This window comes from Mesitornis unicolor, unplaced genomic scaffold (genome assembly GCF_000695765.1).
Source record: "Mesitornis unicolor isolate BGI_N332 unplaced genomic scaffold, ASM69576v1 scaffold15774, whole genome shotgun sequence".
Classification (NCBI taxonomy): domain Eukaryota; kingdom Metazoa; phylum Chordata; class Aves; order Mesitornithiformes; family Mesitornithidae; genus Mesitornis; species Mesitornis unicolor.
In genome coordinates, this window is record NW_010182197.1 from 57,246 (window position 1) to 81,504 (window position 24,259).

General features: G+C 42.1%; 1 protein-coding gene across 1 annotated transcript in view; it reads left to right on the top strand.

Moving 5' to 3' along the window:
* Positions 1 to 24,259, top strand: part of SNTB1 (syntrophin, beta 1 (dystrophin-associated protein A1, 59kDa, basic component 1)) — a gene marked incomplete at its 5' end in the record, with an annotated part of 52,703 nt that overhangs the window by 1,935 nt on the left and 26,509 nt on the right. The window contains one exon of the mRNA XM_010183695.1: positions 12,911 to 13,118. Within this exon, the coding sequence (XP_010181997.1) occupies positions 12,911 to 13,118 (208 nt within the window). The remainder of the gene's footprint in view (positions 1 to 12,910; positions 13,119 to 24,259) is intronic.

The window sequence follows — 24,259 nt, forward strand, 5'->3', positions numbered from 1 at the left end:
CTGGTTTTTACTGCAGTCCAATACAGTGCAGGGTACAGTCTAAGCTGGATTTTTCCATCCAAGCACACAGTACCTCACCATCGTGCAGTGTAATAGTAGTATCTCATCGATGTGGGTCTTTACCAGTTTCAGGGTTTTTTAACAGTTCTGAATATTGGAACTGATAGAAATGCTATTACAATGCAGTGACCCTTTCCCACTGGAATACATCCCAAGATAGTAATGTGATTCCATAAAAATAATTTGATCTTCGTTCACAGCAGAGTCCAAACTGTGTCCTTACATGTTTGTGATACTTCTGTTTTATAACCCAGTGACCTGACACACATATATCTTATAACTGATGGTGTCACTTTGCTGGATGGCTGCAGAAGAGCCCCGCTGGAAGGCTGCCAGAGTGTATGCTGGCCACAAAAGGGCTCCTCTGGACTATAACTGAGCTCATTTTTGTCTAAGACCAAGCGTGTACATAGAAAACATGAGGTTTCCAGTGCAGATGTTTCTCCAGTGCAGGCCGGAGATCATGTCATAGCAGGATTGTGGTACCAGGCTGAACTGGTTTGATATTCAGCATGAGGAGATACCAATGTTAAAGGACTCGGGAGAAAATACTTACTTGTTGGCACTGAATCGTCTCCAGTTCTTAAAAATCTGGGGTGAAATGTGGGTGTAATGGGCACGGAGGAAGTTAGACATCGGGTTTTCCTACTTGAGCTGAAAGCCCTGCATAGAGTTTCTGCTTCTCCTTGAAGACTGGCCCCAGTTAAGAGGTTGCTATGTCTGGGTCTATTCTCAGATGGTTTGGTGAGCCTGTTATTTCAGAGCACAGCAATAGTGAAATTTGGTGCTGTTAGAGCAAGCAGTTCTCAGAAGTCTCCTTCACCCAGCCTGCCTGTGGGTTCACTCTGAAGGAGAGAGGGAATTGTCGTCTCTGTTACCTGATTAACAAAGCTGTAAGACACCAAGGAGAAGATCCTTAATACAAACCAATGCCAAACTTAGTGTGTAGGATTTTTTTTTTTTTAGTAATACAAACATAGCAACAGGAGAAAAGATGCAGAGCATCTTAGTGGCATCTATGCCATTCTACTTTAGACGCAGGGGGGCATTGTTATATTTTAGAATGGAAGAAACTAGGTTAAAATAATTACTACTTAAATCTGTTATGCCTGTGTTTTCACCGATAAGTGTCTTTTTTGGTGACAGCATTAAAGGTTAATGTCAAACCTCACAGAGGAGCGTCACCTCCCACTGAAGGGACATGGGGGAATGGTCACAGCTAGTAATACCAATAAACATTAAATCTTACTGCAGTATAAAAGGCTTTTCATCAGTTTCTGATGATGATATAAAGGAATAGGACTTGAAAAATAAGGAAATAGGTCTCTGAGGTGAAATTTGTTCTACTGGTGCTTTTGAAGTCTTAGGACACAGTACAAAGGTACACAGCACAGGAGATATGACATTCCCTGGAGGAATGACACCATACTGTGTGGACTGAAAAGGTTTTTTCATTTGCTTTTGAAATCACCCTAAAATGCTGCTCGTATTTCATTCAGCCAAAGCCAGGAGATGTGGGCCTGATCCTGCCAGCACTTAACGTGCACAGATCACGTTTTTGCAGTGGCAGGAGTCCGTAGAAGTGTGATCCTTACAGGAAACTTCAGCAGGGATCTGGTCTTAAAGACCAAGTTGCTCATTGGTAGGATTTGGCCGTCTGATGGGAAAGGGTTGCTTTGGATTTGAAGCTGGGAAAAATGAGCTGAGAGATTCCCAGCAGCATGGTGCTGGCTGCCAGCTGCACACAGGGGAAACGCTGCAGCAAGCACGGGCACAGTTTGTAGACTTCACACCAAAGGCAGGCGGAGAAACAGATAAGGAACTTCCCTTCTCTGTTGTCCATTTCAGGGTTGGACTGAGAATTACGATAAGAAGGTAAAACTATGGAGTTAGGCTTCTTCATTACATTACTTTGATTAAAATATTTTTTTTTCTTGCATTGGGAAGTAGCGATTCACTGAAAGAAGTATTTGCAAGATTTATTGCAAAGCTGGCACTCCCCAAACTGGTTCCTTTTGCACACATTCTTTTTTTAAAAAAATTCTTACATTATTTAATAACATGTCAGTAACGCACAGTAACAGCATCAGTGAGATTTAACATTTTGAACTGTAATTGGTGTATAAGCATGTAATTTATGTAAGCATGAAATAACCCTGTGTGATTCTAGAATGGCATTTCCAAATCTTAAATTTAAAACAAATTCTGCTGAATTTGAATGTATTTATGTTTGTTGCAATACGGTATGAAGACAAAAGTTGAATCTTGTTTAAAACAAAAACCAAGTTTCAACCAGTTTTAATATGACATAGCAAAAACTAGTCCTTGTGCCAAAAAACCTGAGCCATGAATGCTGATAACAAGTGGAAGAAGTTAGCAGAAGAGTGTGAAGATGAAATAAAAAGATAAACATCTTGAAGTAGAAGTCAGGGATCTTTGACACAGGATGGACAGCACTGTCCAAAATTTGACTTTTTGTATGTGGTTCTGATGTGTTTTCAGCTGTGCTACTGATTGATTATTTATATAGGTGATGTCTGGTGTACTAGTAGAAACTCCATGCCTTTTCAGTAAAACTCTACAAAAGATGACCACACATAGTTTGGGACCTGCCAGCACTCTGGGTTTCACTGCTGATCCAAAGCACAACCATTTTTCTTTAAAAATTACTACAAAACTTGGCATGTTCAGACTGGAAATTAGGAAGCGTTTCTGCACTGAGAGGGTGGTCAAATGCTGGAACAGGCTTCCTAGAGAGGTGGTCGATGCCCCAAGCCTGTCAGTGTTTAAGAGGCATTTGGACTACGCCCTTAACAACATGGTTTGGACTAGATTATTGTTGTAGGTCTCTTCCAATGGAAATCTATTCTATTCTATTCTGTTCTGTTCTGTTCTAATCTATTCTATTCTATTCTGAAATAACAAATGTTTAGCTTCTGCACCTTCTAAAGCTCATGCTGGTATAATTTAAGGGAGACCAAGGGGACAGGAAGGCAAGTATTAGACAGCGCAGAGGAGTCTGGAGGTCTTCTGGAAAGCGTGGGCTGGCTAGTGCCTCCACCCTGCCTGTTTCCTGCTTGGTAAACAGGACCATACTTCGATGTTGCCAGGCACAAGCAGCCACTGGTATGTAAAGTAAAGGCTGGATTCTCCTTGAAGAGCGGCATGGTTTTGGAGCAGCTTTGCAGCCCATGTTTGTTCCCCATTGATGAGGGGGTGGGTGCCCTGAGTCATGTACCTGGTGTGGGGCTCACAGAGGGCAGGGCACTGCCACAGAGAGTGAACATGGTACCAGGAACGAGTTACAGCTGCTTTTGTGGAGCACAGGTCCCATTTATCTTGCTTTTTGTCTCTTGCCTCCTAAGGGGTAGTTTGATGACGCAGGCCTCAGCTAACGATGCTGGCTACTGGTACAAGCATGGCTGGGGTGAGGCGCTGGGCAAAGGCTGAGCCCTGGACCTGGGACTAAGGAGGTGATGGAGTGTTTCCATCACTGTGCTAGCACTGCTTCAGCATGCTGGAGCTGTGTCAGCCCTGGGGGAACACCAGTGGTTCTGTGGGGCTTCTATGGAGAGGTGAAAATCTTCCCTTCCTAATGGACGGTATAGATCCAGCAGGACTGTCCTCTGGCTTAGGAAACTTTTTTCCGTTACCACATGCTGTAAGTTGGCAAAAGAAAGAGAAAGGACTTAGGTATGCATGGGGGATAGAGCAAATGTAAAGATACTATAATGGGCGCATTACCAGTATAAAAAAGTCCTCCTCTACATCTCCTCAAGGAATTTGTTCCTTGTTCCTTGGGCTGTTATTGAGCTGTTCTCTGGCTGTAGACAAAATCTCTGTGAAATGAAAACACTTAATTCGCAGTGTTGTTGTGAGTTCCAGCTTGAGGTCCTTGGATGAAAGGCATATAGCAGTTAATTATCATTATTGGTACAGACATGTTTTACTATTTGAATATCAATAAGTCCTTTGAAGAAGTCATTGAGACTGCTGGAGTCAAGTCCTGATTTATATCAAGAATTTTTGTCACCATCTTTTTTTTGCTCGTGAGCTGTGTTTATTATCTGTTTAGATTACTGTTAAACTAGGGAAGAAATCAACAATCCAACATTAAAGTAAAGCAACTTGAAGGGATGTAATTCAAATCCAGAAAAGAACAAAAATTATGATGATTAGGGTGAAACTCTGCTTGACTCTCCCCTCATCCTTGAACCACCCTGTTGTGTTATGCTGTCGCAGTGTGCAAGGTCTGTTACAGAAGGATGATCTACTACTGTGATGCCCTTTACATCCTTGCTCACAAAGGGCTGTGAATGTGATCAAGGTGAATGTGGATTTTTAACCTTAGCTCCCAACTATTTTACTGTTATGGTTCCAAATTCTCCTTTTATATAAAGTTGAATGTTCTTGTCGTGTTCTTGTTTGTTTATAGTCCCATAACTGCTAATCTGCCCCCAAAATCTGCTCTTTACTGGAAGGGATGAACAAGTAGGCTGCACTTCAGATTTATCTCCTGTTCTCTCTTTGCAAGCTGAGAGAAGTGATTTAGCTAAAAAGGCATTTGCAGCATAACCTTCAATACTCTGAGAGTGGGAGAAGGAAGAAGTTGGGATGTGAGGGAGAGCAGTGGAGTGGTGGGATGGGCGATGAGGAAGGCACATCAGTTTCTTCTCAGCTTTTTTGGGAGGCTACTGAGATCAGACACCTCTGCAGGACTGTCCATTCTGTAGAGAGGAGCGTTTTGAACTCTTTTGAGTCAAATCACCAGCTAAGCTTTTTGGAAGAAATAAAACCCACCAAACAACCCAAAGGGCATTTTCTGCAGAGCAACCTCAAGGGTATTCATTTACACAAATACATCAACTAACTAGGTTGAACTTTGAGTGTTCATTTACTTTTATTTACTTCAGGTTTAATTCTTGTTCTGTTAAATCATGTTAAAATGACTTTCTAATGTCCTAAGGACCTGCTGTAGCCTCAGGGCAACAGTTCAAGAAGTGAATTGCTAGGGGAATGTGCCAGGGTTTGGGGACATAGTGGAAACCTCTGAGTTTTCCTGTGGGGTGTTTGAGATACCAGTGTAGAACTGGATAGTTATGGCATATTGTGAATGACCTTCAATCTGTGCAGGTCCTGGTGAATCTGAGATTAGTCATGTCTCATTTTCTTGAAAAAAAGTCTCGTCTTTTTCCCTGACATAATGATATGGGGCTTGCTCCCCTCCCCATCCTTCTGTGCTGTACAGGTGAGCTCCTGGTGTCCTCATCTCCAGCATAAATCGAATATGAATGCGCAAAGCTCCTGCATGTGTTACTCAAAAAAAGTGTCTGTGATGCATTTAGATATGTGAGTGTAAATAAAACTTCGTGTATGTGCGTGTTTCTATGTGCAAACAGCACCGAATATGACCTGACAGGGATGAAATGTGTCACAGTGAGTGGGTGACGAGGAAGGATGTGCGTGCTGTGGAGGTGACAGTAACCGAGGCTGGCAGAATGCTTTCAGCTGGATTAACAAACTTTTAACCAAAGTCTTCCTTTTCTGTGAAAACATTTAAATAATGAGTTAATGGAGAAAAAGAAGATATGCTGGTGAGTTTTTGTGTTACATTTTGGAGTTTTGTTCAGCCCCTGCATCAGTTAGGGGGGCTTTGAAAAAGTCAAAGAATTTTGATTTTTCCAACCAGCTTCAGCTGTAGAGAGTTGATCTGAGGGACAGAAATAAGAGCAAAGGGACTGGAAATGAGCCAGGGTTGGAGGAACAAGAAGAAGAAACTGCCTTGAGAAATGCATGGAAGGAAGGGAAGAGAACAAATTAAGAAAAGGTGCTGGAGAAAGAAGCCTATCAACAGGGAGAAGCAGTGAACCAAGAGAGTGAAAACTGCAGCACACTTTACATAATGAACATTTTTGCACAAAAGAGAAAAATCAAAGCACTGAAGAGATGGAGAAAGAGAAATGCTCCAAGAAATGTTGCACAGATTAAAGGAAAAGGAAGAGTAGTGTGAGTGCTGCAAGACAGGGCAGAGGAGGGCAGACAGTTAATCATGTTTAATGCGTGTCTGTATGTAAAAGTATGTAGGTGCTGACATCCAAGCTGCTCCTAAATAATGTGATGAACAATTTTAGCACCTCTAAGATCTGCCAAACAAAGAAAGTTGATAGGCAAGGATTTCAGTTTTCTGGCATGCTCCTCATCCCCGCAGTCTTTGTGTTATGGCGTGGAGTCAGTGACAACCTCAAGACCCTTTTTCCTGCCTGGCAGTTGTCCTGTGCTCAGTGCTGGGCTTTCCCTCGCTTATCAGCAGGTCTGCAAATTGGATTTCAGTCTTACAGCTCTGATCTGGCCTGACCTGCTGTTATTCAACAAGCAGCATTTTCAGCTGGTGTGTCCAAAGCTGCTCCCTCCTGCACTTTGTGTAGTCACTTGTATGGCAGCAAATTGCAATTTACAGACACAGTGTGAGTCTCGGGTGGTGGGCTGCCAGCGTAGGTGTTGGTAGGTGCTGAGACTGGGATTCAGTGCCTAAGTTGTATGTGCAGACATTGCTATTTTTATACCCTGTGGTCACTTCTACCTTTCACATGCGTTTCTGCTGATGGAAATTCCTGTTTTCCTGTAGTAGGAATCAGGGAGAGTTACGCTGAAGTGGTTACTTCTGCTCATCACTTACATACAGCTTTTCCACTGATCTCTGAGTCTATTCAATGGAAAGATTAGTTTACTGACAGTAATGAAATTGCTGGGAGGTGACCCATGCCCGCCACCCTTGAAGAGGTCAGTGGTGTCTAGGGGAGATTGGTTCCCAAGTGGTGCTCTCCCCCATGCTCAGAAGGCAATAACTGATCCAGAGGGATTTTGTGGCTTTGTTGTCATGGTTGTTGAACAGTCCTGCTTCTGTTTTGCTTCACTTGGCAACTAAGCAGTGATCTCTGGGATTTCTTGATCACAGAAGCCAAAAAGTAAGTGTATAAAGTAATGAGACACTGAGACACATCATGCTGGATGAGGTGGACCTGCTGTTTGTGTCTTCCAGTGAGACTTTCTCCTATGACAATTAATCCACAAGACAGAGCTGATCTATCAGCAGCCCTGCTCATTTGTCCTATTTTGCTGTTAGTTTTCATCCATGCTCATGGGTCATGTCCACTTCTTTCCCCTAGGTCCTACTACAGCACTGTGCTGTTCCTTCTCAGAAGACACTTAATTCTTCTCCAAGCCCAAGATCTCTTATTTATGCAACAGCATGAGACTCTCCACCCTCCTCTCAATCCTCTCATTTACCACTATTACCACTAGAGTCAGGTGCTCTTTGTTTAGCCCAGATGCAGAAGCTTTGCTTTGCTGCAGAAGGTGCTTTGAGGTTGGCTGTGGCTTTGCTAAAGGTGCAGCTTTATGGCCAGAACATTTTTTTTCTCCCAGTATCAATACACTTTCCCTCTTGCTGTGAAAGAGTTGCTTCAGGGAACTGTGGTCAATGTCTTGACCGTACCAATACAGCATCTTCAGGTCTTAAAGTCTCAGGCAGCATCTTTTAAAGGTTAAATCAGATGCCTACCATGTCTCTGAAATATTTATCTTCCCCCCTCCTCCAAGTAACTGACCCCAGTGCTCCTTGAAACAGCACTTTTGCCAACATTTGGTGCTGAACCCACCATGAAGAAGGCTGGACTGTGTATTCCTGCATTACCAATGTTCAGCACTATTACAACCAGAATATAAAAGAAAAATTAAAGAAAGAAAAAGATACGTGGTCTTTTGGGCAATGTGGGGGAAGACTTCTGCCCCTTCACATCCATAGACATTTTAAAACTATTAAGTGACTTTTGTAGTTGTTCTGGATAGAGAAGGCAGCGTGCGATGTCCTCTGCAGATTGGTCAGCATCAGCTCACAGCAGTGTGAGCAAGTCCTCTACAGAACCAAATCCTTTCCTTATTTGCATGCAGTGCAACTCCACTGATATCCCTTTTATTAAAGCCAGCTGCTGGTAAATGGAAATTAAATCAGCTGTGACAGCTCATTAATGAGCTATACAACCTCTGTTTGGACATCAGTCTAGTCCAGCTTCCAAAAAACGGGTGTTTACATTGTTTTTACCACTATAAGTTGAAAGTCGACACATAACTGTTAATACAGCAGGTACCTTTGTGAGGGCGAGGGGACTGAGAGACTTTCACATAGAAGAATTCCACTTGATTACCAAATAGCACTCACTTGGTAAAATTACTTACACCTCCATTTAGGTGCACTGAATGAAGATGCTTCTTCAGTGTATGCTGGGGAGTTCGTTGCAAGCCCAACAGTCTCTCTATGGAAAATTATCCTTGCAGACTAAACCCAAAGTTTCCATTGTTTAATTTTAATGTTTTTTATTCCTTGTTAATCTCCTGATGCTGCATCTAGAATTGAAAAAACAAAACACCAAACCTTAACAGGGTTTTTACTTCTTTTATAATAAAACCTGCAACTATTTAAATATAATCTCTGTGTTCCTCTAAATCTCCCCTTATGCTGGAATGGCTCCTGTGTTTGTACACTCAGAGATCAACAAACTGACTTACCGGGGTTTCATGTTCAGACAGTGATGGAGGAGATGGAGCGAGTGGTTTGGCCCTCAATCCCTTTTAAGTTTGCAGAGTCAGTGGCAGATTGTTCTGTTCCTGGCTATGCCGGTGCAAAATCAAAGTAGCATGATGGACTCAAATAACTCTGGCTCCAGCTTATCATTAACTTGAGGAGACTTAGTCCACACTTTAATCAGTCACTGAATACATAATCTGACCTGGGAAAAGGCACAAAGTGTAAATCAGTGCCTGATTTGGTCCTGAGCCAATGCTGGTGGGAGAAGTGCTTTCAAGAGGTTTGATAAAAGGTATTTCTTAGATAATGAACACGCCTACAGAAAGAGCCCTTATCAAATGTGGAATGAGTATGGTCTAACATTTGATTTTGACTTCTTCTGATCCGCTATAAAGTAAAAGCTCTGGATGATGCAGCAAGGGAGGGACTTTTGGCCTCTTACATGCAAGGATATGGTATTTGGAGGCACCAGGTCTTGTGTCAACCCCGTGTTCTTTGGGTGGAGAAGGTGATGCTGGAAACACTCCTTGGCTCAGTGGGATTCTTTGAGAAGGAGAGGGAAAATTACTCTTTTATTATAAGGTTTGCCAAATGATCTCTGAGAAAATGTGATATCATTCATATGCATTGCCAAGCTGGAGAGATGCCGCACATCTTGGCAGCCATCTAGAGCTAACATATAATTCCTTTGGGTTGGTATGGGCTTTATCAGAAACAGCTCCATATGCAGTATTTACATAACTGTGGTGGAGTGTGAGAATAAACACAGCTGTGGCATTGCCCTAAATATTTCAGTTCTGTGGAGAATTAAGGGAACTTTATCACTGAACTGCAGATAAACAGAAGTCAGTAAGCGGTGGTCAGTTTAGCCAAGGAACAAATCAAAGCTGCAATGGCTGGACTGCTGGAAACGTTTAAGTGCTTTAGTGTTGAAGTTTGCTAAGGTCACTGGCATTTTTTTGCTTTTCAAAAAATATGGAAATGCCATCAGTCAGCTATTACACAAAAAGCATCATCCAAATGGACTGATGAATCAAAGCAGTGTAGGCTGCAAGGAAGAAAAATAAAGTGTTGATAGGGATGCAGCGCTTTCTGCATCTTATTGTGGTCGGAGCCCATGGGTTTTCAGGAAAGTTGTAAGTTTCTTTTAGTATCTCACTCCAACTGACTGTGGAGATGGGAGTCCTGCACCTCCAGCACAAATCTGTAAGCCTGGTTTCTTAAAGACAGTTTAGATCTTATAGCAAATAGGCAGTAGCTTAGGCAGTTGAAGACTTAGACTTTTGTCCTTGAGGTATGAATAAAAAAGGCACCTTACCTAACAGTTTGCACAGGAACGATGCTTGCAGATGTATTCCTCAGGCTGGACCAGTGCTGTGGATAAAAGGCTTTTGTTTCAGAGCTGTCAAAACAGCATTTATTCCTGTTTTGAACTCACTTTTGAGAAGTGTAGCATGTATTGTCCAATATTCCTGTCACTCAGCTCAGAGAATGAGGCAGACTTGCTGTAGTTGTTAGTGTGTCACCACCGAACTTTGATGACTGAGAAGCAGTCCCCAAATAAACCCCATTAGAAGCCACTGAGGGATGATGTTTTGAAAGTATTTTTGTAAGTGTGGCTCAGTATGCGTGTGTGCATAGATATGCTAGAATATATATACTGATATCACAGTAGAATGTATATATATTAGAATATGCATCGTTTAGAATAACTTAAACAACTGTAAAGAGCTGTCTAGATATTCATTATTTTAAGGAACAGAACTCTTGTAGAAATACTTAAACAGCCACCATTAAGGGAAATACACTTAGATGAAGGCCCAAGCAGCAAAATACTTGTTTGTATGTTAATCCACTCACTTTAAGTAAGAACTTAAGCATTTTCCAAATTAGGGGGAAGTGAGTTGCCATTTGGAAGCTCCTTCAGTTCTAGATAATTTATTTTTAAACCAAAGCCTGTTGCAACTTTAACTTAAAAAGAAATGACACAAGTTTGCTGCTGTTCATTTGCAGCTGAAAAAGCAGCAAATTCTTCTGTGTCTTTATAGTCCTTGTTCAGCACTTTGTTTACCGCACGACACACAGCGACTTCGGAGGTGGGAGTTCCCTTATAGAAACCACAGGCTTTGTAAAGAGCCTTGTTTCACACAATCCATACAGAGCATTAGCATTTTTCAAAAACATCACAATCCTGCTGTGCTGTGCAAATAATTTTTGTCTTTAAAAGAAGTATTACAGTGGAGATAGAGTGCTGAAAATCCTAAGTGCTCCTGGCTTGTTCCCTGCCTTGTCTGGGTTATTCACCTTTCTGCTTTTTTGGTGGTGAAATGTGGATGCTGTCACTGACCTCATTTGTAAAATGCCATGAGATATCATGCCCAAAAGTGCTCTGTAAGTAATAAGCAATGTTTCACTGATTCCCACAATGTACTTTGAAAATCCAAGCCTGTACAGTTTGTTTCCATTGATAGCTGCCTACAAGAACAAGCTCAAACTCAAGTTCATACGGCAGTGGGGAGCAGTGTTTCTGATGGAAAGACAGACCATGGTGTGGAGGCTGTGCATGATCGTAAGAATTTTCCTTTTGATATCTGAGGCTGAGTCCTCGGTGCATCTTATAGCAGCTAAATAAGAGCCTTCATTTTCAGACAGTGCTGAGCTCCAGCAGCTTTACCAATGAAATGTGTGTTATTGTGCTGCCTCAGCGCTCTCTGAAAAATCAACCCACTTTTTAAGCTATCCAAACAGTGATTTAGGACCCTGAACAGTTCAGCTGCCGAGTTTGGAAAATCATGACCTTTTCTATCTTTAGAGCAGTGTCTACGTGGAGACCTCCCCTTCCCAAAATGGACAAACACAAGACCAGCGGCCCTTGCTCTCACAGCCCCAGAGAGCCGCACAGATTGAGTCACCCTCTGTTCTGGATTCTGATCTGGCTTAACCAATTAATTAAAACCTCTTAATTGTTAGTTAAGCACCAAACTGCAGGGTTTTGTAATTGCATAACAAATATTTGCATTCAGTACTGTCTTGAACCTCAGCCTGAATAGATCCCTCTGAAGTAATTACTTTTCTGCTACGGAAAGGAGTCGTGTTTCCCAGAGATCCGGCAGCAATAGACAGGACAGGAGTACGTGCTTGGGCTCAGATGCCAGCTTGAATTTGTGTGGGTAATGTTCAGGGGCAGTCACTGTATGTGTATAATGAAAAAGGACAAATGTGAGAGGGAGTTGAGTGACGGGCAATGACCAGGGCTTGGTTCTATAATCTCCACGCAAAGATAAGCCAGACTGTTACTTAGTGGGTTATTTAACAAATGTTCAAGTAAAAGTGGCCCACAAAGCTATAAAGAGCACACAAAGCCCCTCTAATAACTAATAACTTCGCTAAGAACAGAGCTGAAATAGCTGCAGCTGCCTCTCAAAGCATTTTTGTTGTTGTTGTTAGCAAAGATGTTGGCACAGGTTGCATAACCACGATGGACAGGATTTGTTTTCCTGGGAGCTCTGTTCACCTGAGCTTTTCAAACCACAGCGCTGGGGTAGAAGCCTGCAGGATGGTCTAGTAAGCATGTTTTTGGGGAAAAAACATCTCTGTCCACAGGAGTTTGGTAAACTGAAAAAGATGCCTGCCAGCAGCAGTCACACAGTTGCAGTTAGCACTTTCGTGCTGCCACTGTTAGCAGAATCTAAATGGAGCATTGAGGCCATTGGTAACTTCTGGAGAAGGCCAATTAAGGTAGGCTTCTGTTTGATGCTTAGTGGTGTCACTGAAACCACAGCGCAATCCTAAGACAGCTTCTCCAGTTGGAATGAGGGTGGTTTTCATTTAGTTCTGTATGTGTAAAACACACATTGAGAAACTCTGGGTGTGCCATGATACCCAGCTAAAGTAGGCAACAGCTTATCCTTGGCTTCTCCGCAGTCATCTCCTGTGCAATTCTAAGTGGTTGCCTTGTCAGTGAATGTTAATGGGTGAATGCTTCTTTTGCCTTTGTATTTGAAACTTTTATTGATGTCCTAAATGTGGGATTGCATCAGCACTGGCAGATCCCTTTCTCAGGGATTTTGCCATAAGGCCAGTACAGACCTGGCTTCAGTTAAGATGATCCTATTCTGTTCAGGTGTTGTAAAGGTAAGTTTTTAGTACTAGGTCTTGATATTAGTATCCTCCTTTTTAACTTTCTTCTAACATCAAGCAAGGTAATACATTTAGCTCCTTAATGGTATCTGAGTGAACATAATTTTTTTCCCCCCATTTTTCTAGACTTATTGAAGTTCATTCACCTGATGCCAAGCACACCGTGGTGCTCAGGAGTAAGGATTCGGCTACAGCCCAGGCCTGGTTCAATGCCATCCACTCCACTGTCAATGAGCTCATCCCCAGGGCGATTGCAGAGGTCAGAGACCAGCTGGGTAAAACAGGGATTGCTGGAAGTCGAGAGATTAGGCATCTAGGCTGGCTTGCAGAAAAGGTAACAAAAACATTCTTATTTTTATTTCTAAGCTCTCTCTTTCTCACTTGCTCTTTGTTCCTGAATTCAGCCTTGTCTGGAAGTGGAGAGGCTAAATGAGGTTCTGGGTTTTGATTTAGTTTTCCATAAAGACCTTTCCTTTCTTAATGTGCCAATTTTTGTGCCTTTAAAAAACACAAAACAACAAAAAATGACCTAGAAGGTCCCCTGACTTTGCTTCTCTATGCCAATTAGCAAAGACTTTTCTGGGAGATCAAAATTCTCATGATCTGTCAAGTGCAGCCATGGGACTTGAGTCACAAAAACAGACACCAGCCTCCAGCTCCCTTGTCTCCTGTTCACATATACAAGATGTCATCTTCCATCCTAGATGCTCAGGCATGGTATCTGCATGAGATGATCTGGTTTTAAATCAGTAGTCTCAGAATTTGTTTTAGGCATTGTAGCAACTGATAAGTGATTTCCTATGGTAATAGCATTGGGATTATGCCTAGAAATGCCTCCCATCCAAATACTGCCTGGGCGGCCATTTAGAGCATCTCTGCCTCTCCAACTGGAGTGCGTGGAAAAATGTCTGCTATAAACACACTGCCCTTTCAACCTATGCATCCAGCACAGGTATGAAAAGCTGACTGCAACTGCCTGGAAATAAATATTGTATGTTTTAACTCCGTGTAGGATTTTGTAGGTGAAAATATGGGAGCCACAGGCGCAGGTGCCATATTTCTATGTACTGTCCTTTAAGAAGGCACATAATTTTTAGCAAAGTGTAGGTCAGTCCACACCGCTTCTAGCAAGGCAAAGATTGCAAAACCTTTCAGGCAGACTTTGTATGTTTTCCTGTTCCTCCCTCCAAGCTTGCAGAATGAGGAGGACAGAACAACTCTGTGGCTTAGTGCTGCAGAAAATGTAAAAATCTGGGGGAATAATTCGGGGCTAAAACACCAAATCATTGGTAAGTAAATATTAACAGTATTAAACTATATAGCCCTGGGGTCTTTAATCTTGTTTTTCCTTTTATATCTGTTTCTGTAAACTTATGAAAAGCTGAATATAAGAGGCTTTTTCTGTTGCAAAATCCTCTCCTCTGAAAGGGTAACTACTCTGCAGCAGATCAGACAGACCTTATATGTAAAATATTCTTAGGTCATTTTAAGTAAACACATGGTTTGTGAATTTCCTCTCCTTACAGTTAACACACAATGTCCCATTCACATGCTTCTTTCTCCTCTTATTTTTTTTTTTGCCTTATGGACTGAGATCTTATTTCATGTTACTCATTATGGACTGGTTCAAGGTCCTTCTGAATTTAGTGGTGAAGTTTTGTTGCCTTCAACAGGGCCAGACTGCGGCTGTGTGCACGTTCCAGTGTATTTACAGTGGCTGTCATCAAGAATTAGCCTTGAGAGATTTGCAGTGACATTGTTACTCAAAAGTCAACACATTTTTTTCACTAAACTAACCATCAGAGCTGTGCAGTAGTAACGGAGTGAGGTCAGAAGTTCCCAGCTTTTCCTGTTGGAGACCTGTTGAAAAGTGGAGAAAATCACTACATGTGGTAAAAAGCAATGTGAAATGGCTTTTATTTTGTTACTGAACTGTGGGGTGTAAAGCCTGGGTGAAAAAAAGATAACCTGCAGGGTGGGAGAGGAAGGTATATATACTGTATATATGCAAACTGAATGTATAGTGTTTCAGAGGAGGTGTTCAAGGCAGTTGGGTGAGGTGCTGACTACAGGGTATTTCCTAGATGGTCCTTGTGCAAAACCTGGGTTGGCCAATGGGGATTATATTCTACAGAAATTCTTAGAAGCACCCAGTGAATACCAGCTTTCTTCTGGAGTGAACTTCCCTACCGCATCCACTGCTGGTTGGTTTCTAAAGATTAGATTTTAGGAAAAGACCTCATTACTAGTAGCCATAAATTAAATCATGTGCCTTGTATTCCTCCTAATATCACCATAATCTTTTTCCATATGATACTTTGTGACATATCTTGCTATTTTTCCATGGACTTCAGTGGGAAGAAATCTGAACTCCGTTTTGAAAAGCATCTTATACTGTGGCTTTCAAGGCTGCTTTTATGGCATTGCACTGTTACTTACATAGCATATCCTTACAGTGAATTCTCAGCAAAATGGAATAAAGCTAAGTGAGGTGAATTCCTCTGCTTGTTTGGGGAATGCAAAATGTAATCCCATGGAAATTTCACTGTAATTTGTTGTGATTACTCTCTGCTTTCATTAAGCTGTTTCCTGGTTTGACATTTTTTATATGTCTCTGCTCTAAACTTAGCTCCAAACTTCAACCTTTATGGTACTACAAAAATAGATTCATTAGTGGAGCCTCCCTCAGGTGGGTAACATTAAAATAAATAGTAGGTCATCTAAGGTACTATGCAATTCCACAGCTTCCCTGTGAAGACAGCCCTAAATTTGTGGCCTTCAGTGTGAAACATCCATCTTGCAGGTCCACTGTCACGTCCCTGGCTGTGCCCCAGGGTGGGCAGTGAGGGTCTGTCAGCAGGGAGAGCAAAGAGTTCTGCATCACTTTAAGAAAGCAAATGCACACTGTGGCGTTATTATAGGTAAGAAGAAAAACAGCCAGAAGCAATCATTAGAAATGCCATATTCCCTCTTTTATTAAGGCACTAACTTTGTCCTGACCTTGACCTTACGGCAAGAGTTTCTGAAGCCAGCCAAGGATTAGGGAGTTATATTAGTCACCAGCATCCTAAACTTTTTCTGTAACTAAGAGAAATGTCAAGTACCAGTTTGTAATGAAGTGTGTGTGCTCTCCATCCCCTTTTCTTTCTTGTATTTGTCTTTTCATTTCAGCAAGACCTGTGAGTTTAACAAGCACCCTCAGTGGAAGGGAACATCTACATGTGGGTTATAGTCTTTCCAGTACTTTCCTTTTTCTAATGCTCCCTTAAAGATACTTTTAGTGGCCAAATACAAAAAAAACTCTAACTGAGGAGCTTTTCCATGTGTGCATTAATAGCACTTCTTCTTTCCAGGAATGCTTTCAATCCTTGTAGAAATGTCTTTTCCACTACTCTTTTTCCTCACTTCTTTATAGTTCTGCACATCCTGTGGCTTATAGAGGAGTTGAAAGAGGCATCGCTGCTTTTCTCCTCATGCTCTGCCGCCTACCATTGAGTACCTTCGTGTGGAGCAAATTCTGCTCTTGGACTGGAAAGCCAAAACACTGAGGAGATGGTAGTTTATTTTAGCACTCTGTAACGTCTGCTCCAGTAGACCAAGCTATCGCGGCCAAAAGCTTTATCTACATTTTTGCCTCTTGAATGCAAACACAAAAAGGTGTTCTGGCAAAAGTGGTTTTGCAAAGGTAGCTTTTGCCAATTCAGCAGTCAGCCTCACAAGCAGAGGCGTGACTGGTTTCAGGGGAAGCTGAAGCTGTAGCCAGGCGCCAGGCTTGTAGCTGGGTCAGTTAAAAAAACCAACTAAATAAAACCCTTAGCTCTGCATCTCTCCCTGTCCTCAGTGTGCCAGTGACACTTTAAATGTAGGCTTGGAAGAAAGAAAAAACACTTCTGCAGCCAGAAACTGTTCTCCTTTCTGGATGTCAAATGTCTTATAGGCAGTGGGCCTCTTAAAATTATCTCAAAGCTCCTTTGAGAAACTTAAAAATAGGAGTTGCTGCAAGTTGCCTTTTATAATGTTAATATTTGAAGCTGCAGAACAAGTGCCCTTGTGGGCTTTTCTCACTAGATCTTAACCCCAGCGCTTGGTTCCTGTTCACATTGCTCAGGGCAAGTGTGTTGCTGCTCCCGCAAATCTGCTGTGGAGATCAGAGGGGAGAAAACGCCTGATACTGGAGGGGAAATAACCAAAGCGTCTCAGTGAATTGGAGTTATTTTTCAGCTCCTGACACTATCTCGGAAATGAAAAGTGTGTTAATATATTACAGGCTGTTCTGTCTCCTCAAACCTTAGATAACCATATCATTGTGTTAGAGCTGAGGTGCAAGGCATGTCACAGCAGAGTCATCTTCTACGGTACCAAGCCGTATATTGCAGTATTATATTTATCTTCCTTCTCTCACTCTAATTCAGAGGAGGGAGTGATAACAGCAAGACTGTGAGCCAAGCTGTCCAAACAAGATTTAGGCAAATGACATGAGAGTGTATTCGAGGTCTTTTTTCCCCCACTTTGAAATGAAAATGTTTCTGTTTTACCATTTCCTTTAGAAGTACGTTCATTGGTTAGGAAAACAGGGAGACAGCAACAGAGGCACATTGTTATTCTTATCACTGATAACTGAATTTTCAAAGAATGAGAGAGAAGCTTCAGTTTTAAAATTTTATATCATTTACAAATTGTAAAAGTGAGCTTAAAATGTCTTTGCACGAGAAAACCACCAGCCCGTCACATAGTTAAAACATTTTGCCTTTATTTAATATTATGAATATCTGATTTTGACCACCTTCCCATGACATAGTATAAAAGCATAGCAGCTGCTAGGCAGCATTTTAAAAACCCTGGCATGGCCGTGTCCATGGCTGGGGCTGCCACTGTCCCCCCTTAGCTCTCCCAGCTCTTCCATTGCAGTGGTGACAATGCTTGTCTGACCCTGAGCCAGATCAGTTAGTTATGCTGATAAAAAAACTCATTACTTTCGGTGGGGTAGCATTAGCTTTCTGCAGTTTTTATGACAAATGCAAATCCCAGTGCAAGAGAAGCAGTGAGACCCTCTGGCAATGGGGCAGGGACTGGGAAACAGGGCTGCCTTGTCAGGCGGCTGTCATGGTTTAACCCCAGCCAGCAACTCAGCCCCACACAAATGCTTGCTCACTCCCTCATGGTGGGATTGGGGAGAGAATTGGAAGAGTAAAAGTGAGAAAACTCATGGGTTGAGAGAAAGACAGTTTAATAAGCAAAGAAAAAACCACACACACAAGCAAAGCACAACAAGGAGTTAATTTGTTACTTCCCATGGGCAGGCGGGTGTTCAGCCATCTCCAGGAAAGCAGGACTCCATCACGTCTAACCGTTACTTGGGAAGACAAACGCCATCACTCTGAATATCAAACCCCCTCTTCCTACCCCCTGCTTCTTCTTTCTCCAGCTTTATAAGCTGAGCATGGCACCATATGGTGTGGGATGTCCCTTTGGGCAGTTGGGGTCAGCTGTCCCAGTTGTGTCCCAACTCAACTTTTTGTGCACCCCCAGCCTCTTCACTGGTGGGGTGGGGTGAGAAGCAGAAAAGGCCTTGACTCTCTGTGAGCAGTGCTTAGCGATAATGAAAACATCCCTGTATTATCAACCCTTTTTCCAGCAGAAATCCAGAATATAGCCCCATACTAGCTTCTTTGAAGAAAATTAACTCTATACTGGTCAAAACCAGCACAGCAGCATATAACTCTTTCACTGGGTTAGCTCCCTCGTCAGGCTGCACAGACTGAACCAGCAGCATATTCAAGAATAAAATCCGGATTGTACTAATACCTAGGTCCTTCTTCCGGCCCTGGAAAGTACTTGTATGTGTTTAGGCTGGAACTGCAGCGAGTTTTGAGTTGTACTGTGTCTTAACCCCCAGTGTGAATCAGCGTATGGTTTAACCAGATAGATAACCTGCTAGAAACATGGGCATTTGCTAAGAAAATTATTGCTCAAATGCCTAATTTCTGTGCAAGAAAATTACATTCCTGTAGTGTTGTCTCCTTTTCAATTTCTAGTCTCTACAGGGTCTTTTTGTTCTTTTCTTTTAGTCTCTCTTTTCTTCACTAATTATCTAGGCATGTTTGGAAATACTTCCCATCTGTAATGCCTAGAAGGACGAGCAAGGCAATTTGGTCCTGGCCTCCTGTTTTGAGTGGTTATAGAAGAACCTGATCTCTCATATTGGTAATATACAGCTGGTCATAATCTTAAAATTGATCTGACCTTTTGGAGATAACACATACCTCAAAATGGAAAATCTCCTGGGTGTTCTAAATTAAAAAATGTACTTTTAAATCCCAGCTAATTACTGGCTGTGGAGAACTTACATCCAAATGAAGAGTCCTCCTTTTGCCCTGTGTCACTTAACCTTGCAACTTATTAATTCCGGAACTTATTTGTTTGCTTTGTAAAACACCACAACAGAGCGCTTAATTACATTAACAGTCTTCATTATCTGGGATAACAATCAGCCTGTTCTTAGGAAAGACGTAAACCTGAAATAGCATGAAGAGTAATTTCCTCTCCCAGCTTCAGCACGGTTCCTCCACAGGCCACTTTTATCAGCAATAACATTGTTCTCTTCCTTGCTTTAGGTGCATTCAGTAAATGAATATATTAAGAAAAAATCAGGCTGAAAACTGCCATTTCATTCACCATACTGTTTTAAAGACTTTACCAGTCTTTATCTGTAACACGTATGCTATTTCTTCCCATGTCAATGAGAGCCACGCAAATGACAAATCAGGTGGAAGTGCTCCGTACAAGGGGATTGGAGAGAAGAATAAGTTTATATCATGAAAAACTATAGGAATATGACGGTAAATGGAAGGCATGAAGGACCTACGCTTGAAAGCCTATACTTCTGCAGAACAGTTTGGTTGTTATAGTGAGCGAATAACACTGTAAGTTAATTATGGAGCACAGTTAAATAGCGAGTGTGTGCTGTTGTACCTGCAGTAGCTTTCAGGCATTAAATTATTTTTGCAGAAATTGAGCTGAGGTATAAACTGGGGCCCTGCACATCCCCTTGCCCTTCCCACAAGGGCTTCGTTGGTTCTAACTGTATCCCAGCAGAGGTAATCACACCCTGCCTGCTCTCCCTCTGCCGCAGTTTTGATCTAATCATCCTAACAACTGTCTTAACTTTTTCCATAAAATGCAGTGTATTGCTATCGCTGTCCTTATGAACCCTAGAAACAATGAGAAGTTTCCTTTTTACTGTCATCACATCGTGCAGTTCTATTTAATTTCTCCTTTCCTGCATCAGAAGGAACTGTGAGCCTAGCGATGTGACTCCTGCTCTGGCAGCTGTGCCTGCAGGGGCTGAGGGGGGGACACGGAGTCCAGGTGGGATCCATGTGAAGGCCCATGGCTCTGCTGTGAGAGAGACCTCTGCAGATGTCCCACAACAAACTCAGGGCAGGGTTTGAGAGGGCAAGTGAAGGGCTGTAGCTTGGGAGGAGGAGAGATTGCCAAAGGAAATTGGTGTGGGGGGGTGGTTTGCTGCTTCTCTGGGATGTAGGAGTTGTTTCTCTTGGTTCCTCCCACATGGCGGGATGGTGGCTGTGGGAGCACGTCTCAGTATGGTCCTGAGCACCGGCCGCTTTGCACAGCATGAATGTTTAACTCTTTCTTCTACATAACCCCAACTTGAACTGCTGCTTGGCTGGGCTGGATTTTGCTGGACAAGGGACTTCCCAGATTTTGGTAGATGAGGGATTTTCTTCCTAGATCTTGCTAAATTTTCAGGATGTTGAATCTCTCCATCTTTTGCATTGAACAGTTAGATCTGTCCATAGAAGTCCACCTCCCCTCATGCATTTGCTGGGTCAGCTCACCTTTTGGGGCTCTGTGGCTTTGAAAGCCTGTGTTGGAATGTATTTGCAGTCAAGTTCAGTTGGAAAAAAACGTGGGAAAGGTACAGGTGTGATGTGAAAGAAAACTTTGATCTCCTTCCTTCAGAAGCAGCTGAAAGGCCTCTCTTTTTTCTCTCAACCTCTGACAGTAAATGTTGCAAGAAAGACAGTGAAGGAGTTGGGGACAGTGATGCTCCTAGGTTTTCAAATGCGATTTGAATGCAACAAGAGCCTCTCATTAATAAAACACATGTTGCATAAGGAAGCAGAGACCTCTTCTGAACCCATATCTGAGTAGGACGTTGGCAGTGGCGGGGTAGGAAAGGGGAGTGCCTGTGATTGTCCAGCTGTCAGACTCAGAGTGGGAGAAAGCAGACTAGCACGTTTGTTTGGGAAGGTGTGGAGATCATCCCGGGCATTCGGAGGTGCTGTGGAGAAATGTGTGTGTTATCTGGGATAGAAAGGCAGGTATCAAGGCAATGCTTTTGGGCAAACTGCTGAAACAAAGAGGAAGCAAATGCAGACTGAGCAGAACGAAAGCCCTGAGCATGTTCCACCATCAACCGCACTTACCTGAGCAGTGCTGTGGACACCCAGATGGCCCTCCAGCCCCTGGGTCCCACTTCAGTTGCGCAGGACAAACAGATTTGTTCTGACATCCCCAGGGCTGATCTAACCCAATTACACATTGCTGCGACACGATGGGTGCTGAGAAAGGCAGCGTTTTGCAAGAGCTATGCCCTTCCACTGTGTTTGCTCATTTGTCTGCATTTTACTACTTACTGGCTGCATGTAAGAAGTTTAAAAGGGAAGGGATTGTCTATCTTAAAAAATCCCAGATTTTCCAAACATTAAATTCCCGTCAAGCTCCTTTTTCTCTGTTCAACATTACCTTGTTCTTATTTGCTGGTTTTGTCTCTTGAAGTTAAAAATCACCTTCAGGGGAAAGGAGGGGCCCATTAGGGGCGTGTTGACCTTCAGGCTCTGCCCAGTATAAATTCCTCTCGCCCCAGTCATCAGGGATTTTTTTTCTAGCACAACAATACTCGCATTTCAGCTTTTTGATTAATGACATGAATAAATAGATTAGAAAGCAGAATAGACCATAGAAAACCCCTCTTCCCTCTGTCCTGCAGCCCTTCTCCTCCCAGGACCCTCAGCTAATCTCCACAGAGAAAACTCCTGGCAAAAATGGAGCCATTCCTAGTAAAAATGCCCTAATTTAGAGGAAAACGTTTGTTTTTTTCTCTTATCTTTTTGCATAGTGTTGCCCCATCCTGCTCGCTCACCCAGCTTGCATTCAGAGGAGCGTTGTCTCCACCCACAAGTGCTTTAAGGACCGAGGAGCTGGTTAATGTTTGAGGGGTGTTGCGGAGTATTGCCGCTGGTACAAGCAGAAGCAATACATGCCTTGAATCCTGTTTTGCCAAACAACTGTTAACAGGGAAAAATAAACAGATTTTCTAAAAATACCTTGAGAAGAAGCTGTGTTCTCTGTTGAAAGAGGGATTGACCTTTAGAAGAATAGGAGAGTTTAAAAAAACAGTGGAGAGGGAAAAGTTATATGTGTTGTAATTTTCAGTGTGGCAAGACATTTACTCAATGCAGTCTCTGCAAATCCAGACCGATTTTAATCCACAACCTCTGTTTATGTAAGAGGTTCCTAAGGCTATTAACACCAAGCTTTTACCTTATTATTGTATCCTGTAAAAATAAAATTATACCCATAATACCATGACAGCCCTTACAGAAATATGCCATTAGACAATTATATTACAACACAGCAACCCTGGAGACTGCAGAGGAGTATTTTTTGTACAGCCTAATTATTGTATCAATAGCATTTTCAATACTCTTGGTTACTGAGGAAGAAAGAACATGATGATACCGTATGTAAAATAGCATATTTTGAAGTACTGGTTTCAGGGCCTGACTGTAGCAAAAATGCTTCAGTTATGAGTGAAATCTTTGTAAGAACTGCACTTGAAGCAATCCACGATTTAAAAGGTTTCTTGTATTGTTCTCTCTCCCACTCTTAAACTAGTGTCTGTTCTATTTTAGCTAATTTAAGATGGGAAATGTTTTGACACTGATGTTTTAACTAAAAGAAATAATAGTGCAGATAAAAAAATCCTTTTATTCCCTTCCCCCAGATCCTTCAGTTCTGAAGATTTATTTCTGCCTATGGAGTTATCCTCTCTGCTTAACTGGACGGTAATTGATAGTGCGCATCATGATAATTAGTCTAACAAGTCTCCTAAACCCCAAGCCTCACAGCTATCTTTAAGCTCCATGTTGTCTTTACTGTAATGTAAATAAAAGCTTTAGGAAAGGACTGAATAAAACCCCCTTGGTAGCAAGGTAGCTTCTTGCCCTCTCCAAGGGGTTTCCTCTTCTGGTTTTTAATGAGGCCCATATTAGTTGTCATTTGTACCTTCCCTGATGAATAGTTTGGAAGAAAAGCATTCTCTGTGCACAGCAAAATCCGTGCCAAGTTGCTGACCTTTGCTTTTGGTGAGACCTCATTTGAGTCTCGGTCCCAAGCCCAAACATATTGTTGGATCAATCATGTTGATTTTTGGCTCTGATAGTAATGCGCAGCTAATGAGTTGTACGATGTACACATTAACCTCAGACCTGGCAGTGCTAATGCCAGGCACGTAGCAAAATCGCGCTGGGGCTGCAGGAAAGACGTACAGGGCTGGCATCTTAATAGAAGGAGACTATTAAAAACAGTGGAGCGGTATCTTGGGTTCACTGCTTGTGGGATGTAGAATTTAATCAAAGCAGGAAAAACAAACTGTCTTCTGTCTGTTCAGGAAAAAAAACCTCAACGCCATAAAGGTGCTTTATGAACTGTGAAATAGAGAGGAAAGCCTGAATGTTTAAACAGTAAGATAATGATTTTACTACCAAAAGGGAATCTACTTCAGGGAACAGCCATTGAATAACATTAGATTTAACCTTGTCAGAGATTACCATCCAATGATTATCATGGCATTGCAAGGAATTTGGGAGCATTGCTGTATTTTTTTGATTAGTAGATACTTTATTTAACAATACTTCAGCAAAGTTCTTCTGTCCTCACATGTAAAATGTCTAAGACCAATTGTTGAATTACCACAAGCAGCCAGCATCACTGGTTTTGAAAGCAGCTGTTCCTGATCCCTTCCAAAAGTAACACTTCCCTTGAAGGGCCAGATTTTTATCTCATTTTACAATTATAAATCTAGGGGGAAACAGTATTTTGCTAATCATCCCCATGGAGAGATGGACAATAATCCCAACGTGCACAATGTCCTTCTCCTGGCTGTTTTCCTTACTTGAAGGATTAGGAAGGAAAGGAAGAATTGCACAATGACTACATAAGAAAGAAACATTTCCACTTTTAATGTAAGTGCTAAACAACCAGCTGCAGGGGACAGAGAAATAAAAATAGAATAAAAGTGATTTCTACAGGTCACACACAGTTTTATGTTCTTCTCTTTGTGCAATGAAAATTGATCAATAAAGCTGAAGGACCTTTACTGCTTCAAACAGAAAATCTAGTGAAATCGAATGGAAAAACCCAAAGTACATAGAGATGCAATCTTTGGTA